Source organism: Sander lucioperca, chromosome 3, assembly GCF_008315115.2.
Source record: "Sander lucioperca isolate FBNREF2018 chromosome 3, SLUC_FBN_1.2, whole genome shotgun sequence".
Classification (NCBI taxonomy): domain Eukaryota; kingdom Metazoa; phylum Chordata; class Actinopteri; order Perciformes; family Percidae; genus Sander; species Sander lucioperca.
Window position 1 is genome coordinate 23,155,669 of NC_050175.1, and position 18,511 is coordinate 23,174,179.

Genomic DNA, 18,511 nt, shown 5'->3' on the forward strand with positions numbered 1-18,511 from the left:
AACATGTAATTACTAAAGTGTTGTGACTTTCTATGTTTGTATTCTGCAGTTTGCACACTAGAAAAAATGAATATGTGACTCTCCAAATCTTGCTAATGAGGCAGCAGTGTGTTTTGTACTGTACTCTCTGTGGGCACGAGGTACACTGTAAAACTTTTCACCCTACATTTACATATATATACTGGCAGCAGCTTTGCCAGTGAACTACTGTTTATTTACAGTACCCATACTGTTTTTAAATTTTAAGGTATTTCACTGTAAATAGACATACAGTTTCTTACTATATTATTTGAATTTACATTAATATACTGGCAGCAGTGTAATTCCCGCCTTTTCCTTTATTTTCCCAAGATGCATTGGTATTAACAGTAAATACCTGTAATCGGAAACATTCGCAAATAGTGCTGTAATATTATTATTTTCTCTCAGAATGCATTGCCCTTTACATTATGATCCTGTACAACATTAAAGTAAGATACTGTGAGATTTTAGCTGTAAATCAATGGTTTACAGTGTAATTTATGTAACTGGAAAGAGATTGTCTGTCCAACTAAGAGATAAATGGAGACACGATCGTAACAGCAGTGTTGACAGCACCTCCTCCAGATAAGCGACGAGGCTTGGCCTTTTGTCACTAAGGACATGGTGCCATCTAGAGGTAGGACCTGATGTGTTGTGTCTTTGCCTCTTTAAGGCTGAGGTGATACAATCTCTGCTACAGGACCATAATGGTCCAGTATATTATATAAATGACAAATGATGATACATACTACTAAAAAAAATGTTAAAAGCTGTAATTTAGGATGTGCAAGATTGTCTATCTTTAAAACAGCAAGTTTATTTTTAACAGAAACCAACACAGGTTTTATCCAGTAAAATACAGAAAAATAATTCCATACATTAAAAGTCACTATACTATGTGTAGTACTCAAACTGCTGCTGGAACAAAATACAAACGCTCAAATATACAAACTACAGTACCATGATACATAAACACATAGCTTTATGTTTACAAACTAAACTACTATCAGTACAAATGTATAATTTAACTCATAGTGACATTGCATACAGTACTACACAAAACCATCCTTGATAGAATATTTGATGATTCTGATTATATGAAAGTTATTATATACAGTAACGTGTGCTGCAACTAACAATTATTTTCACTACTGATCAATGCTGATTATTTCTCTATTTCATATTTAGTCTGTAGTGAAAATGTCTCACAGCCCAAAGTGATGTATTCAGATTGCTTGTTTAATTCACCCCTCAGTCCAAAATGCAAATATATTTAGTTTATTATCATATATGTCCCCCAAAAAAGAGCAGCAAATCTTCACATTGAAAATGCTGGAACCAAGGAATGTTTGGCATTTTTTCTTGAAACGTGACTGAGGTGATTAATCGATTATTAAAATCGAATCGCTGCCAATTAATATTATGCAGTCATACAGTATCTACTTATACCTATACCTATACTTATATCTACCTTTTAAATAGAAAATGTTTGATTTCTTTATAAACTTGAGGTAAAAAACTATATGTTAAATCATTGACCTTGTACAGTTTGGTCTGATTAAGTCAAATGTTCAGAACTATAAGCAAAAGCGAGCAGGTTGAGAGTCTACTTCTTGCCTCGGTAATGGGCACCGACCACCATGTAGCTGTCAGGTGAGATGTTTAAACTGGATGGTTTCGCTTTGTCCCTGCAGACCCTGACCTCGGATCTGCCCACTGGCCCTCCTCCCTTGCAGGGGTCGTGTTTCTGCAGGTAACTTATGAAGGTCTCCCAGCCTCCGCCTACACGTACCATTACATGACGCTCATTCAGCATCTGCAAAGGTGACACAAGAAAGCACAGTCAAGGAGGGGAATGCTGGGGGAAAAGTGTGCACATATTTTCTTCCAGGATGTGTTTATGAATAGAATTCTCAATTATATGGAAAGCAGTCCTCCCCCCACACACACATACACCAATCTAATATTTACAAGCGTGTGCAGCTCTGGCTATGAAAGGCAAATGATCTCTCGAATAGCTTTGTCAAAATCTCATTAAACCAAATGAAACAACATCTCATGGCACCAGCTGAGCACACACGCAGGACTAATCCACATATGAACATGAATACACACACATGCAGTGACGCACAAAGGCACACCCACACGGATCTGCAACACAGTATTTTGACTAAAATGACTACTGTATAGCCAGTCTATCTTTTAGCAGGAGAGAGGTCAGTTGTATTTGAATCAACACATTCTTTAAAGACAGCCGTCCTTACAGCTGAAAACTAACCGCTGCTATGGCAACTACAGCCACAATATAAAGCCTGGGGGAAAAAATGAAAGGAGAAATTGAGATGAGTTTAGTGCAGACCCTCAACTCCCAGGAGGCAATAACATTCTCAGGAGGCCTTGCAAAGCCATCCGTTGTCCTGTCAGCACCGGCCCACCCCCCTATTGCCTTATCGCCAATAAACCCTTCATTACGGAGCCATTAAGAATGTGATAATCCAAGCAGATATACTCTTCTTGGGGAGGTGTGTGTCACATGTATGGGATGAAAAGTCAATGGTACAAGCATGGACACATGCAACGCTGAAAGGAAAGCCCAGACGTGGTCCGTCTCAGCTGTCATCCTGCAGATTAAAATGTTGAGGTTGACAGGGGTCAAGTCTGACATCCTGAATAAACCACTTTCCTGTCAGACATGGAGCAATTGTAATTCTGACTGGTCTTCATTTTCAAAAATGCATTCATTAGCCAAAGTTGATTGTTAAAAAAATCAAATATAAATTAATCCAATTGTCAGTTTCGAATAAATGTTTTTTGTCAGTATTTATGCTCACCTTTTATCTATTTTTCATACAATATAGTGAACACTGTTATGTTTAAATATAGTTGCTTGATTCCCTTGAACCAGCTTAGAAAATTGGAAATGTCAAAGCTTTTCTCTGATGTTTAAAAAAAGAAAGAAAATTAAATTAATCATATAATTGTTTTTATAAATCCATATGTGTCACTTGATTGTTGGTTATCTGGCTTTATATGTGCTAGTTGTGTGGTTGTTTGACTATGACCGTTTCTTGTTCTGTTACCTGATTAAATAAATCTGTCTTTTAATACAGTACATGATTTGTATATTATGCATCATTATTATTGCAAAGCAGGGACATATGCTGCCAATTAATCTACCAAACTGATTATTTAATGAAAAACAAAGTCAGCCTCTGCACTGTAATAGTAATAGTCAACACAAGCCCTCTTTGTGAGGGAGACTCCTTTATTTCTGTCTCTACAACTACCCCCATCCCCCATTTAGGTCTCTGTACAAAGTGTGCTACGTCTGCAGCCCATAAACTACCGCCTGGATTCCCCTGTGTCCTCCCTGGCAGCTCCATTGATTCCCTCTCTCTCTCTCTTTTCTGCTGAAAGATACATGAGTGTACTCAGTGAGGAGGAGTCATTTAAACACCTGCCAGTAGGAGGCACGCTTTAGCCACATCCACTGCTTTTGATGGTGTTTTTGAGTACAGCTAGTCCTTTTTACTATGTACAGTAAAGAGACAAACTAAGCAACGTTAAAGTATATGAGCTGATGCAGGCACATGTGTGTCTTATCTCTTTTCTATATTTCTATTTCTCCTGCTGTACTCAGGTCTGAGACTACCTGAGATTAATTAAAGTGTATATACTGTATATATATATATATATATATATATATGTTTGAGAGCTCCTGGGCCAGCATATTGATTTGTTTGTAGGGTCTTTGCCATTTCTGATAGAGATTAATTATTAAAGATTTTTGACCTTTTCTTTCCTGAGAACAAAAGGTGTATGTTGTACAGTTTTTAAAGCCCTGTGAGGCAGGTTTTTGATATTCAGCAATATAAATAAAATAGAGTTGACTTATTTTAAAGGATGAGGAGAAAGATTTTAGCGATGCTAGCATCTTGGCCCTTGGGATGGCAATGTCAGTCGGTTGGTCCACCACTTTTGTCTAGACTGAAATATCTCAACATCTACTGCATGAATTAACATGGAATGTTACGGACATTGTACGGACATTCATGGTCCCCAGGGGGCAAAGCCTAATGACGCTGGTGACCCCCTGACTTTTCCTTTAGCGTTATTTAAATAACTTAGGTGAATCTTTTATCTAATGACACGATACCTGCAAAACAAATGACATCAGCATCAGCTGTACTTTGTGTTTAGTAGCAAAACTTAGCATGCTTACACCAAACTAAGATGGTGAACAGGGTAAACATTATACCTGCTTAGCATCAACATGTTAGCATTACCACTGTGACCATGTTCGTATGCTGCCGTTAGCATTTAGCTCAAAACACCAATGGGCCTAACTGCAGTCTCATTCCACTGTAAGGTCAAAGGTCAGGGTCACCTACAGAACAAAGACCCTGGAGCTTCTATGGAGTCAATGTCTTGCTCAAGGACACTTGAGAACAGAGGATGGTGAAGGGGTCTTCTGCCAAAATGCTAAGCTAAAGGCAAGAAAAACAATTTCATCATCCTCATTTTGGTCCTGATTTTGCCTTCGTCTTCACAACAAGATGTCTTCATTTTACTTTTTAGGTTTATCTCTTAGGTAGATAGCATGATGAACAAAGAATTGATGCGGCATGATATTGTAAGGTGTTTCAATGTGTTTCCCTTCCATTGACACAGGCAGACAGTGTCGCTGCTACAAAGCCGAAGGAGAGCCTAATTGGGCACAGAGAAGAAAGAAAAGCCTCCTTCTTTTTTAACACCAAAGAATGGCAGAGCACTCCAGGGCCAGCGGGATTGAATAGACTCCAGAGGGAATAGAGAAGGGGGAAGAGGTGGGGTAGAAAGTTTACACGTGAGGAGGGGCGGTCATGCTCAGCTGCTCATTAACACGCTGTCTGATTAAACCCCTCACTAATGACTTTGTCTTGGTAATCAATAGTATCTGCTCTTTAAAAAGGTCTGTACACAGTGAATGGCACGCTCTCCTAGGAGTTGCACAGGGGTTATCGTGGTATGGTAATTGAGGTTCATGGCGTTTTTCTCTGCACACACGTAGGCAGCTCAAGGTAATGGATGGAGTCAGGGTCGACGGGCTGCAGCGCTCTATTCACACAGCCACGGTGTGTTTGAGAAAAGGGAAGGGAGAAGTGCAAGTAGCATCTACAAACTAGTAATTATAGCTTGAAATTGACAGACGGACACAGAGTTATGGCGGAACATTGTATCTGCATGTAGGCTGCATGGGAAAGGTGAGCACAAAAGGTCAGCAGTTGAGACAGTTTAGAAAAACAATCCTTGAGATATTGAAATATGAAATAAATAAAAGTTGTTTTTTCTTGCCTTCTGCTGTACCTGACCATAAAGTAATAACATGATTTCATTATCACATCTTTATTGCCTTTCTTTGATGTGGTGTTCAAACACGTGCCGTTTTGACATTGACAGGTCTGCTGTGGAGAAACAGGTGTTCTGTGACTTGAAGGGAGGCATTATTCTAAAGGGGCAGTAAGAATATGTTGTCTGTCAGCCAGTCCAAAGTGAAGCTGTAACTATGTTATACACAAGCAGACGCTGACATTAGCGTTGATTACCAGGTAGGAGAGTGTTGGGTCAATACAAACAATTAAATCGGTTTCAACTTGTGACCAATTTGCCACCAAAGCTGTGATACACCTCTGTGAGGTCTATAGCCACGACATTCCACTTCCAGGATTGCTCCGTTGCTGCCGGAAATTCTGCCGGATTTCACTCTTTTCGGCCGGATGTCTGTTATCTAACACTTACTTTGTGTTGGAATTTTAAAACTCCGGTCGATTTATGAGGACTATGGTTAACTGCTCCTCAGATCTCTGCAGGGTAAATCCAGACAGCTAGCTAGACTATCTGTCCAATCTGAGTTTTCTGTTGCACGACTAAAACAACCTTTGAACGTACACGTTCAACCAAAACAAGTTCCTTCCCAAGGCTATTTGGCAGCAGCACCGTGGCTCCATAAGGCGCTTAGCGCCGCCCGTGACGATTGTGATTGGTTTAAAGAAATGCCAATTGTCAAATAGACGTTTTTCTCCCATCCCGGAATGCTGTGTGAACTAGCCAGACCCTCCTCTGCAGCGCTGTAGAGGAAGTGAGACTAACCTCTGTGTGACTCTGTTTAATAGAGAGGCGATGTCCCTCCCCTTCCCATGGATCACCGTGGGACCTTAATTTGGAAGAAATATGTACGGTAGAATGGAGAAAGACAAATTATTGTTTGATCCCATTTGAATTAAGCCATGAGTTACACATATGATACATAGCTAAGCTAGCTAGCTAACGAGCAAACCGAGCATCAAACAAGGTGACGAATATTGTAGGAGACGAGATATGTAGTTCACTGAGCGGTTTCACACAAAACTAAGTGGTACCAAGACAAACCAACTACAAACTGTAACTTTCTTGACTTGCAAAATTATCTTTTCAATTGATGTACATCATATGTGTAATTCATGGCTCAATTCAAACGGGATCAAAAAATAATTAGTCTCTCCCTGTTCACTGCCATTTTTCCGAATTAAGGTCCCATGAGGTCCATTGGAAGGGGAGGGACTTTGCCTCTCAATGATATATATTGTGAGATCATATCCTGTTCAAAATAAACTATTCTTTAATGTAAAGCATGTACAGTACATTTTAATGGATTTATGGATAATGCCTTACAGACAATACACTCTACACAGTGTAAACTAAATATACACTGAAGGTGTTATGTCGTTTCTCTTTGAATGGATGGATGGATGGTTGTATACAGCCAGTGAAGTAAAACCTTCTTTTATTCAAAACCCTCCACACCTCGGTGGACTTGGACTCCCAAGTGGGCTGCCATTTAAACCGCACACCACGGTCATATCTTCGCCAAATCATCCTGAAAGAGACGTGTTTGTTTTTTCCTTCAGGTTTGAACTCTTTGCTGAAGGTCTATGTGCTGAATAAAATCATTGTCAGCCCAGTCTTATCCTGACCATTGGTTGCCAAGCAACCCTGCCTCCCCGAAGGCCATTCCTCAAGCCTTTGTACAGACGCACACGGGTGGTGCACGACTCAGGGAGGCTGAAAGGCATCGACGTCTCCATCCTAAACGATTGCTAATCAGTCGCTCTGACACACTGCACTTGTTGCTGACTCAGCTGTTGATTAATAACCTGAGGGCCTTCGCACCTCACATCTCATTATGTGGTGTAGCATCTATGACTCATTTTCATTTGGCCAGCCATTAGATTTGGTTTATATCTAGCAAGTCATTGTATCAAATTGTCAAGTTATAATTCCACACATCAGATTTTACATGAATGTCTCTAATTTCACATAATGTATTCATTTTACTTCCTTAATAGCTTATAAAACAACATATTAGCAGTATTATTGTCAATCTAGTGGAGGAGGTGTGTGTGAACAAACCTTGTCTTCTAGAAAATACATTTATTTACGACTAATTTGTTTTAACTGCTGTGTTTTGATGTGAAACATAATTGCAGAATTGATTATGTTCAGTGGCAATCTTTCCTCAGGTGTAGAAAGTGCTAAATTGTTTGCACTGCACACACAAGTCATAGAGAAGAGGTCAGAGTAGAGGATGGACGTACAAGTGTGGTTCACATATTAAATATTGTGTGTGGTTAGGTTTAGGCAACAGAAGGATTTTGATTATGGTTAGGGAAGGTAGTTGCGGATAATTGCTGTCTCATGCTTCAAGTCTGGACCTTTTCAATATTAAACCAAAACCACCATATTTCCCTAACTTTAACCTACTGCAAGTGCCAAAACATAACCATAAGAAGGTTTAATCCTGCTTTAGTTGCTACGAATAAAACAAATGAAATGCTTTTTCAGTGAACAATTTTCTTATTTTTAAGTTTTCATAATGTGTCTCTCAAATATAAATATAATTTCTTGGAGACAGGGTTAGCGTGAACATACTTACCCGTATATATAGAACTTTATCCCCAACACGGTAGCAGCCTTTAGGTTGCTTCTCAACAAGGAACCTGGTCGGACAGCTGCAGGGGGGATTTTCAATAATCTTTCTCACCTGGAAAAGGTTAGACAAAGAGAGGGCAAATCATACAAGATATGTATCTGTAAGTAAGCTCAAATAAGATAACTTTAACTGGAAATAAAATGACGTACAATATCATCCAAAATGTTGTTGGTGCCTGTGCTCCTCCTGCTTTTGGATGTGCTAGAGGAACGAGGAGCTGCAGGTGGGGAGGTGATGGGAGCTGTAGCTGTGGGAGTGTGTTTGGTTATTGCGGTAGAGGAGACTTTGGGAGTGGATACCAGTGTTTGGTCTGGCAAGGGTGCTGACAGTGAAGCTGAAGCAGATGTGTTAGTGATGCAGGATGAAGAGAACAAAGGTGTTTGTGTTGAAGCTGTGGTTGTACAAGGGTTAGAGGCTGAGAGGAAGGGCTGAGGAGGGGATAAACATGTAGGTACTGGGTTTGTTGTGGCTGATGGAAGATCAGAGGCAAGGGAGGCAGCGAGGGGTTCAGACAGACAGATTGTGCTTGGAGTGAGGGGCGCAGGAGGAGGAGGAGGAGGAGGAGAGGGGGCTGGGGGTAGGGATGAATGTGATGGTGAATACAATGATGCAGGAAAAAAGGAGAGGGGCAGAGGGGATGATGGAGATAAGCACCCTGCCTCCTCCCTCTCTATCTCTCTCTCCAACTTCACCAGCCCCGGAGGCTCCACTCCGTACCTAAGAGAGAGTTTTAACAAATATATTTCAGCAATCGTGAGGATAAATCAACACACAGGAGAGGATTCCAAACCAGTGAACTGGTGCAGTCACCAGGAGATGTGGAAAGACTGAAAGTGGATTAGCTCGACTAATTTGAAAAAAAAAACACACATTGCTATTTGATTTTAAAAACTATATTCACATATTGAGTCATCTGTAACTAAACACCGTGAGTTGCAAGTGTGAGCGAAAGTTTTGCAAGTGACAGATAAAAGTATGGATAAATACTTAATACTTAGAATAGGTCATTTAAAGTTATAAATAGATGATTGATAAAGTAGTGGATAAAATGCTTAAATTGGTAGCTAAAATGAATGGATAAACATGGTAAAACAGGTGATGGAAGGTGAAGTGATGGATGGCCAGTTGAAATAGAAAAACTAAGAGTATAGGATAAATGGATGAAATGCCCAGCATTGTTTAAGCATGTTGCATCTTTGGGCATTTAAAATAACATGTAAGGCATTTTGTCTTTGTCAGCAGATGAAGGACACTTTCTTTGACATCATGAAAATTTCAACCCAGAGAGTTGATGATTTCTGCTCAGTGTGATTCAGTTGTGATGTACTTTTCAGGAGCTGTAACACAGGTAGGGCAGTTACCTGGCTGCAATCCGTCCCAGCTCCATCAGGCACAGGCACACCTCGCGAGGTTGCTTTTGGAGCACTTCACACAGCACGCGCAGGAAGTACAAACAAAGGGGTTGGAGGGGTAGAAATAAAAAAAAGTCACTCATCTGAATTGAAAGATGTCTCGGAGATAAACTTTTGTCTGTGTCAAAAGAAAACAGGAGGTGCAGTCTGAACAGAGAGGGCCCATTTTCATGTTCATTTTCATGTCTCTATTGTGCATCTCTATCTTTGAAGCTGAGCAGGAATTCCTGTGGATGTGCAGCTGAGGGCATGAGGGCATGAATGCTCCATAGACAAGTCAGCCTCTCCTGCCTCCAATCCACTATCTGTACATTAAAAAGGGGGCTCTGTGCACTCAGTTTGGACCAGAAAAAGTCCCACTTAGTTAATCTGTTAGGATGATTTGGTTGAGCATGCATGAAACTATGTTTAATATGTGGCAACATTCATGACTGAAACAAACAAACAAACAACAAAGCACAATTGTAATTAGCAGAGTATGTCACTATCACTGGTATTTTATTTTCATTCACCTGTATTTGACATCCACCATTACCATCATCATGGCTGCAGCAAGAAAAGGAGACGAGAGAAAAGAAGAGTAATCATCTGTTCTTTGTGTCACTGAGGCAGAAAACTGAAGCCTGTCAAAGTACAGTAAGTTTACTCTCGCCATCACCCAATTAGTCAAGTGAAGTAGGATAGTCTGCCTGCAGGGGAGGGGGATGGGATTTATTGTTGGTGGGGATTAACCTGCACATTATCATTCTCACGCATCTGACACCCTGCGTAGACATGCCCAAGTAAGAAGTGCATAGAGGAGAGTTCTTTTAATGATACAGAACCATGTTAGCATGTTAACTGCATGTTGTGTTCTCCTCGGGCACACAGTATATATAGAGTATCATACACTGAGTGTGTAAGAGAAATGATACAGGGAGTCTGAGAGCATAGAAACATATAATCATCACATTGACGTAGTCACATTCATCTTGAAATCTTAATTTTTTTCGTGTTCCTTTTTGCTTCTGAGTGGCTTATTTTAGTGAGTTTGTGAGCAGTCTGAGTTGAGTTATATGACTTTTAGAAGTAAAGCCATTGTAAATCACCAATAATGCCAATAATGAGAGAGTAAAACAACTGCACAGGAAAATTGGAATTTAAAACTAAGGGCTGGTCCAAACAAATGAAAATGAATGCATTAATTTTACAAGCATGCATTTCATTTTCTACAAGTAACAAATGGTGTGCAATGTAACACTGTATCTTTTGACAAATAAGACACATTATGCTGAGTGCATCAAATGTATTCAGCATAATACATTATGGGTCAGAGGTGGAAAAAAATATTTGTCACTAAACACAACAGCACTGGAGGGATTGAGGAGGAATGGAAATATTTAAGAAGAAATATAAAGGACATGATGTTCTCATGCAACAAATGGACTGCATTAGAGAGATGGACAGAAATACTTCATAAAATGTCTAGAAACAGCTCTTGTGATTTGTTGTGTAATTCTACCTCAGTGAGATGAAACTCAAAGTCTAAAGATTTTAGTGTAATTAATACTACAAGTGTTGCATGACATGATTCACTTTAGAGCTGCTTATGTCCATAATGTTAGGCACAATCTCTGGTCTTAACTCACCCAAATCCTCTGACTCAAAAAGGTAAGCCTCATCAACACCAATCTTTCGACACCAGTAGAGGAAGTTGGCAGCGTTGTCTCGGGCGAAGAATGATCCAGAAGTTGCATCAGCTCGCCAGTGGATCACTCTTCTGATTAAAGGCTGTGAATGTTTTCAACACCCACATACACACACACACACACACACACACACACACACACACACACACACACACACACACACACACACACACACACACACACACACACAAACAAACAAACACACACACAGGAAGTGAGTACGCAGTGGAAACATGTTCTCTGAAACAACACAAAAATCAATTCATATTGTATTTGTGTGTGGCGGAACACAATCTTATCAAAACATAATCTACTGTAGCAAGGTGAGGCTAAGTAATTAATGAATGCACCACCAGATCCTGACATACATCCTCAGACTTACTGTAAATGTTTTCTGTAACAAACTTTCAAGCAAGTTTTCAAGAGCCTATATCTAATTTCTGAGAACTGGACTGAATTTGGTGAATCTATTATGTAAGAAACAGGGTCGTAAAGTCACAGTGACAAAGTGGTGGAAGGAAATGACTTGTATGGTGTGGTTTTGTGTTTCTGTGATTTGCTTGATTCTTCTCTTCTGTATGCATGTGTGAATGTGTGCGTTACTTTGTCGCTGCAGCACCTTGCCATTGTTGGTGTGCATCATCTTGTCCTGGAGCAGTTGTGCAAGCTCACAGAGGACAACGCCGTTATCCAACCTCTCCATCAGACTGTCTGCTGTGAGGTCCACACCTGAGGATACACACACAAACACTGAATTATGTAAGGACATTCATACTCAAGGCTCGTCATCTTGCTTTTTGCCAATTTTCACATAAAAACACTGAGAGCTTTCCAAAAGAGGAGTTTAAACGATATAGGCTATTCCAATGCAAAATGATACAAATCTCAATAACATAACATGCAGCTCAAAGAAGTTTGTTGTATTTCTTGCAGCAAGAGACAAAAGTGTCCACTACAGTTTTTTTTCGTAAGCTGGGTCTTCTAAAGCTGATGAAAGATCAGAACAATGTTGAAGAAATGTAAAGAAAACAAGGTAAAAATGCAAAGGATTAGCTGATTATGCTGCCAGGTGTCTCCTTTACTCATTAAGTGAGGGTGAAAATGAATTCTAACCCAGATGTTTGAGATATCTGCTGAATTTCATTATAAAAAAAGAAAATTCCCAGAAATCCTTTGATCGTGGTTGATAAGCTGGTAAACCTCTATTTTTTAAATATGTTCCTCTCTTATAAATACACATGGTGTACTCTACTGTACATGCATATTGCAGTAATCACATATTTGTTACAATATCCTGTTGCATAGAAAACCTCAAGAGGAAGACATCTGCTTAACCCTCTCTCTGATTTATGGATTTACAAAATAACAAATGTAGCCACAGAAATGTTTTGTCTAAGAAACGCTGTGAGGTGGTAAACAATGAGGAAATCAGGTTTCAGCTGTGTAACACATCAAAAGCTCTATTCTGATTCCAAATATAACTTTTTGGCCCACAAGCTTTTGTAGTTGCATACTGTAAGTCAGAGTCTTGTCACTTTCCAGACACCTTCCAACAGGTTGTGGCATGTGCAGACCCTTTATGTTTCCCCTCACAATGCAGTAAAGTGCAAAGAAACATCCCTTACCCTGGAGTCACAGCCACCGTTCCCCTTATGGAGAGGTATTTCAAGGATTTGGGATAATAAGTAGGTTAATGTGCCTGTGTGTTTAATGCTACTGTAGCTTTTTCAACTATTCTTCAAAATAAAAGCCCAGGTTCTAAACTTTCAAGAGTTTTTCATCTGTAGATAACTTTTCACTGTAGCTGATGTCCAGACAGTATAGTGAACATTAGGGGTGTGAATCTTCACTGGTCTCATGATTTGATTTGATTGCGATTATCCGATTAACGATTCAAATTCGATATCACGATGCATCACAATGCATCACTTCCTAAATATTATTGTATATTGCTACACATGGTTTTCATCAACAAATTCAAGCAGTCAGCTATATATAAACTCCCCTTTTTTGTATCTGCTCTTAAAAAAGACCCTTCCTGAATGTAGCAGAGTCTGAACACAGCAAACAACAGACAAAAGACAAAAACAAAAAAACAGCGAGCGGAAAATCAACAAGCAACATCAGTAGGCAATAATCGATTATGGTCTGTCACTGTCACTGTCACATAGGTTTGGCATGAGGATCACTCTCTCACCCATCATGGTGTTGAGCCAGAAGGCCAGGTCTTCCTTCATAGGCAGCAGGCTGGCATCATGGCGATAAGGCAGCCACTGGTTGTACTCCTGAGGACTGGCGAGGCCAGGCCCAGAATGTCTGTACTTTTGGCCAAGAAGACAATTCATCCCCAACCCGGTCAGGAGCCCCGGGCTCAGAGGACCGTCAAGGCTGGTGTTCATCGCTTCCACTTCACTGTCCATGCTTCAGCTAAGATCCGTCTTTGACAGACCCTGGTGGACCAAATAATAGATGCTTTTTAATGCTCTTAGGGTTTTATTTTGACATTTTGCATAAACTGAGTATAGTTTAATTTACCAAAGTTTTCGTCACAATTTGGAGAGTTTGGTTTTAGATTTGGCTACAAATCAAGAATTGAACTACTATAATAACAATAAAAATACAATTCCATGTTTTAAATCCTAATAGCATTGCAATGAAAGGATTTTTGTGACATTTCTTTGTGACATTTTGTCAATATTATGATACTGACGATTTCATGTAATGTGCTAATGAGCCACCTTAACTTAAAGGTTAGGATCACATGTTTTCAATCTATGTCAAAACAAGATGCCCAAATCTGAAAATGTTATTGTTATATTATATATATATATATATATTGTTATAGTTGGTTATAGTTGGTGTAATCATTCTTCCTGTTCATACTGTCTGTAAAAAGATTCCTTCCTCAAAAGTAAAAGAAGGGGAACAAAATACACAGTCCTCTTTTCGTGCAGGGCTTCAAGGCTTCAGCAGTCTGAGTAAGCCAAATCAAGTGGGTATTTTCCAAAGTAATTTGGTGCAAAATTCCCTCTTTTTGTTTCAGACATGTTTCCTTGAGTTATGACAGAAGATAAATAAACAAAAGGGGAATTTTGACTTGAATCGATGTGCAGCCATACTTTAACCTCGTAAGCCCGAGGGTGACGTAACTCACAGCAAACACAATGGGCATGCTAAACATGTAGCAACATATTCATGTAGCACATCTGCTTAAGAAAACATTAAATAATTAAAACACAATGGTTTTTGAGGGTAATAATTGTGGGTTATTTGCAGTGAAATCACAGAGCCGCACAAATAAAAAAGCAACAATACATGTTGAAACAACATATACAATGGCTTCCATGCACAGACCTTACACTCACAACCACACAACACACAGTCATTAACCAAAGGGATTAAACTGACTGACTGAACTGCAGGTTTAATAAGATGTACAGCTACAGCCCTGAGCCAGTCTCCTGGTGCGGCTATATGGCTCATTTGTCCTGTTCCCAGAGCAGCCTCCATCATAAAGCTCAGCCCCATGCAGAGACATGCTGTAACTGCCAGCATTCACTGCTAATCAACTGGAATTAAGGCAACAACACATTCAGTGGGAGTAATATACAGTAGAGACTTGGTAGAGGCTTGGTTTGTTCTAGATGACTGACTTTAAAGTTCCATTGTAAAGTAACAAAACTAAGCAAGCATTCAGACTGAGAACATCCCCGGCATTTAAACAAGGGGCTGCGATGATGGGGTCCGTGTTGTTTACATAAGGTATTGGTGTTACATGGAATACGATCTGGAAAGTCCAGCTTGAGTATATATAAAGATCTGTAAATTTTAAGGCTTCTCAGATGCCAAAAGCAAAAGTGCTTTGAGCTAAATGCCAAGATGAGTAACAATGCTAACATGCCCATGTCCACATCCTAGTTTAGTTAATGTGTAAGCATGCTAACTTTACTAATTAGTACGAAATTAGATGTACAGCCGAGGCTAATGAGAATGCAATCAGTTTCGCAGGTATTTGGTCATAAATCAAAGTATTAGACAAATTGAAATTTTGATGGCAGTAAATGGAAAGTGAAAAAAATCATAGAGATTATAATTCATCCTCAAGGGAACAAGAGTGTCTTATTAAAAATGTAATGGCAATCCATCCAAACGTTGAGATATTTCAGTCTGACTAAAGTGGTGGATCGACCGACTGAGGGACAGAGCTGCCATCACTAGAGCCGCTAGCACGTCTAATAAAAATCTGATCTCTAACAAAGACTTTATTCCTTAAGCAGAATCGTCAAGTAGAGGCACACCTGGAGGGCAGATGTTTGGGACCCAGAAAGGCAGCATCACAGCTGGCTATTTGAGCTCACTTAGTTCTACACCACCTGTGTTTTTGCAAGTACCTGTACCTCACTGTTGCTGATCCTTATTACAAGTTCAAATGTAGTTTGTTGTAAAGTTGCCTTACAGTATATCAGCAAAAAGCAGATGACAAATCCCTCACACGTGATCACAAAGAAAGTAGGGCAAAGACGTACATGCAGTAATGTACTGTATGTCAGTGAATTCTGAGCTCAGCTTGTGTGAGATAAATGTGAAGATGTTGTAGACACGCGGTTCTGACTGGACATAGTGAAAAGGGTCTTTTGTAAACACATCATGCAGACGTGGGACAGAGACAAGGTATAATGTAGAGGGGGCTGCCTGCCAAGTTTGAGGCTGGTTTACAGGTTGACCAGCAGGGCATGAGAGCGTCTGTCTCTAACAAAACATCCAGGTGCAATATTCACACCTCAGCTACAGGATGGCTCTGTGGGGAAGGGAAGGCAAAGGTCAGCTACTGGCCTAGCTCTCAGACACTAGCAGCCTTTATACTCCTGTAGAGCTGAGGGTCCATGTCTGTAAACACACACACACACACACACACACACACACACACAGGCCCATGCACGTATCAGTGTTTCTATTCTACCTCATTTACTTTACACAACCTTTAAGTGAGATTTGCTTCAGTGGTATTTCACAGCCTTTAATTGTGTTTTCGTAATAAGAGCAAACATCTTTACAGTCAAAGCGGCTGTTAGACACTGGGGTCTTTGGAGAATGAAACCAAAGCAGATGTCTGGTAAACAACTAACTTCACAACTAGATTACACAATTCTGTTTCCTTACATGACAGGCACCACTCTCATGTTTACTTTGGAAAAATAGCAAATCTGTCACTGAAAGAATCCTCTCTTCAGTCAGGATGTGTTGCTGTCTCTACAAAGTAATTTCAGTAACAATGCTGTTACTGTATCACCTGCAGGCTTATGCATTCTGCTTTTGTCTTTCAAATCCTGTTCAATATTCACTCTCTGTGACAACTGTTTGAAAAAACAATTAATAATACATCATTACGGTAATAACTTCAAGTGGATGTCCGACAGCACTGCTGGCAGCTAAAGCTTTCTCCGTCAGTTTTGAGTCAATGATCTGGTTCCTCAGGTGTCAATTGTAACAGCTTAAAAGAGGTAATGTAAAACAAGTTAATGAATAAAAGACATTAAATGAATAGAACAGCATAGTTGAGGTATAGCTTACAGCGATGCTCTCACCCAGCAGCCTTCCTTATGCTGCTTCTAGACTAAATAAACCTCATATCAACACAGGATGGAAAGGTCTGTCGCCTGCTGCACCCTGAACAGTGGAGACTTACTGTGCTCTAGCTCCAGTAAAACACAATAAAATACAATTTTGGCACCAAGACTTTAACATATAGGCTATATATACTTTTGATTGATTGTTTTAGTGTGTGGTAAATTAAATAAACAATGATCCCCTCTGAACAGTCTGTTCATTGAGGAAGTTCTAACTCAACTTTTTCTTTTTCCTACCGAGGCAATGCTCAGACATGAACATGTTGGAGGATTTATTTCTGTTGATATACTGAGAGCTTAAACGTAAGCTTTAACCATAAGCTAAACTCTTTTTCAAAACTCACAGTCAAACATATGTCTTCTTCTGACTACAAGGCAATTTAACAGCTTTTTCTGGAAAATATTAACTGAACAAAAAATGAAGAAAAAAACCCCCAAAGAAAAATAAAACGTTCATAGCGCTTTAAATTGTATAATTTTGATGTTAAATTATGGAAAAACACACATTAATGACTCACTTTATGTTTAAACCAATTATATTCAAATTTGAAACTGCTGTTATCCCTGTCATAAAGCATAACAATATTTAACATTATAATAAAAACGTTAAGTTAAAGTTACTGACCAATACTTTCATACACTACCAACATAACTAAAACACGTTTGTAGAAACAGTGAAATAATCAGTATTATGAGGGAGATATATTTCATAATTACAGTTTGTCTTACCATCAACATCCTAATCGTCAACGTGTGCAACAATTACAACATTACAGTCCTAACTTTTATCAATATTAAAAATACACAGTAGCGTTATCATGCAAAAATATACTTACTAAACGCTAACAGAAACAGCAGATTTCCTTTTTCATAAAAGTTTCCTCTCAGTATCGTCTCGCCCGCAGTTTTCCTCTCACACACATGCGCACATCACTCTCTGCCAGATGTTCATCGCCCTCAGGTTCGCCACATGTAAACTGCACTGTAACAAGCTGGAGGCTGCCGTCACTTTTAAAACACTCTCTCCTGTACACGCCTGCAAATGTGTGGCGTCAACTTACAAGATCGTGTAAGTTAGCTAGCTACTGAACACACATAGTTTGTTTGGCTTTCTTTGTCACGTTATAACAACGAGAGCGAGAAAAGCTTTACTAGAAAACTTTATTCGACATAGTATAAGCAAACTATGAGTCCGTTTCTAATAAAAAACATTCAAATTTGGCCCAGGTTGAATTTATTGGTGTGGTTGCTGGTTGATTTTTGCTGATCTCGACAGCTAACAGGAAGTAAACTTGGTTTCCATAGAAACGCAGTTCAAATGAAACGGTGCATAAAGACATGAAAGCAAATTTTAATACAAAAAGGTTTTTTTATTTAATGTTTTTTTTTGTTGTTGTTCTGATTGCATGTGCCTATAGTTTTTGTAAATGTGTTTGAATATGTTTACAAAATACACACATTTACTTTCAGAAATTAATTTCAGAAATTATTTGTAATTTGAGGGGACCATTTATCAAACATGTTCTCTCCTCACTGAACTCTGTACTGACCTGTACAACCATGGGCCAGTTTCACAAAGATATTTAAAGGTACTCTAAGCGATGTCATGCGTTTTTTTAGGCTAACATGTTTTGTCACATACAGCAAACATCTCCTCACTATCCGCAAGCTGCCGGTCCCCTGAACACAGTGTAAAAAAATGCGGTCTCTGTAGACAGCCTAGGGTCCACACCTGGACCATGCAAACATACACAA

At 39.4% G+C, this 18,511-nt stretch overlaps 1 protein-coding gene and 1 long non-coding RNA gene across 2 annotated transcripts; one reads left to right on the forward strand and one right to left on the reverse strand.

Moving 5' to 3' along the window:
- Window positions 1–1,495: 1,495 nt before the first annotated feature.
- On the reverse strand, window positions 1,496–18,025 carry gas2b (growth arrest-specific 2b). The gene is made up of 8 exons (XM_031276629.2): window positions 17,593–18,025; window positions 13,327–13,579; window positions 11,749–11,858; window positions 11,070–11,211; window positions 9,391–9,454; window positions 8,179–8,746; window positions 7,973–8,080; window positions 1,496–1,837 (listed from the first exon to the last, which is right to left on the reverse strand). Exons 2-8 carry the CDS (start codon window positions 13,547–13,549, stop codon window positions 1,628–1,630), a joined length of 1,425 nt encoding a protein of 474 aa, XP_031132489.1. The 5' UTR covers window positions 13,550–13,579; window positions 17,593–18,025; the 3' UTR covers window positions 1,496–1,627.
- LOC118494715 lies at window positions 14,046–16,768 on the forward strand. Its single transcript, XR_004896876.1, has 2 exons — window positions 14,046–14,121; window positions 15,407–16,768. It is a non-coding gene; the product is annotated as an uncharacterized LOC118494715 (long non-coding RNA).
- Window positions 18,026–18,511: the final 486 nt, after the last annotated feature.

Excerpts from the sequence above, each read along its gene's own strand:
- gas2b (XM_031276629.2), bottom strand. The coding sequence starts at position 13,549 with ATGGACAGTGAAGTGGAAGCGATGAACACCAGCCTTGACGGTCCTCTG. Across the intron at positions 11,212-11,748 it reads TGCACACCAACAATGGCAAG|CCTTTAATCAGAAGAGTGAT; the intron begins GTGCTGCAGCGA and ends AAACATTCACAG. Across the intron at positions 9,455-11,069 it reads TTTTGAGTCAGAGGATTTGG|TGCTCCAAAAGCAACCTCGC; the intron begins GTGAGTTAAGAC and ends TGCTGTGTGAAG.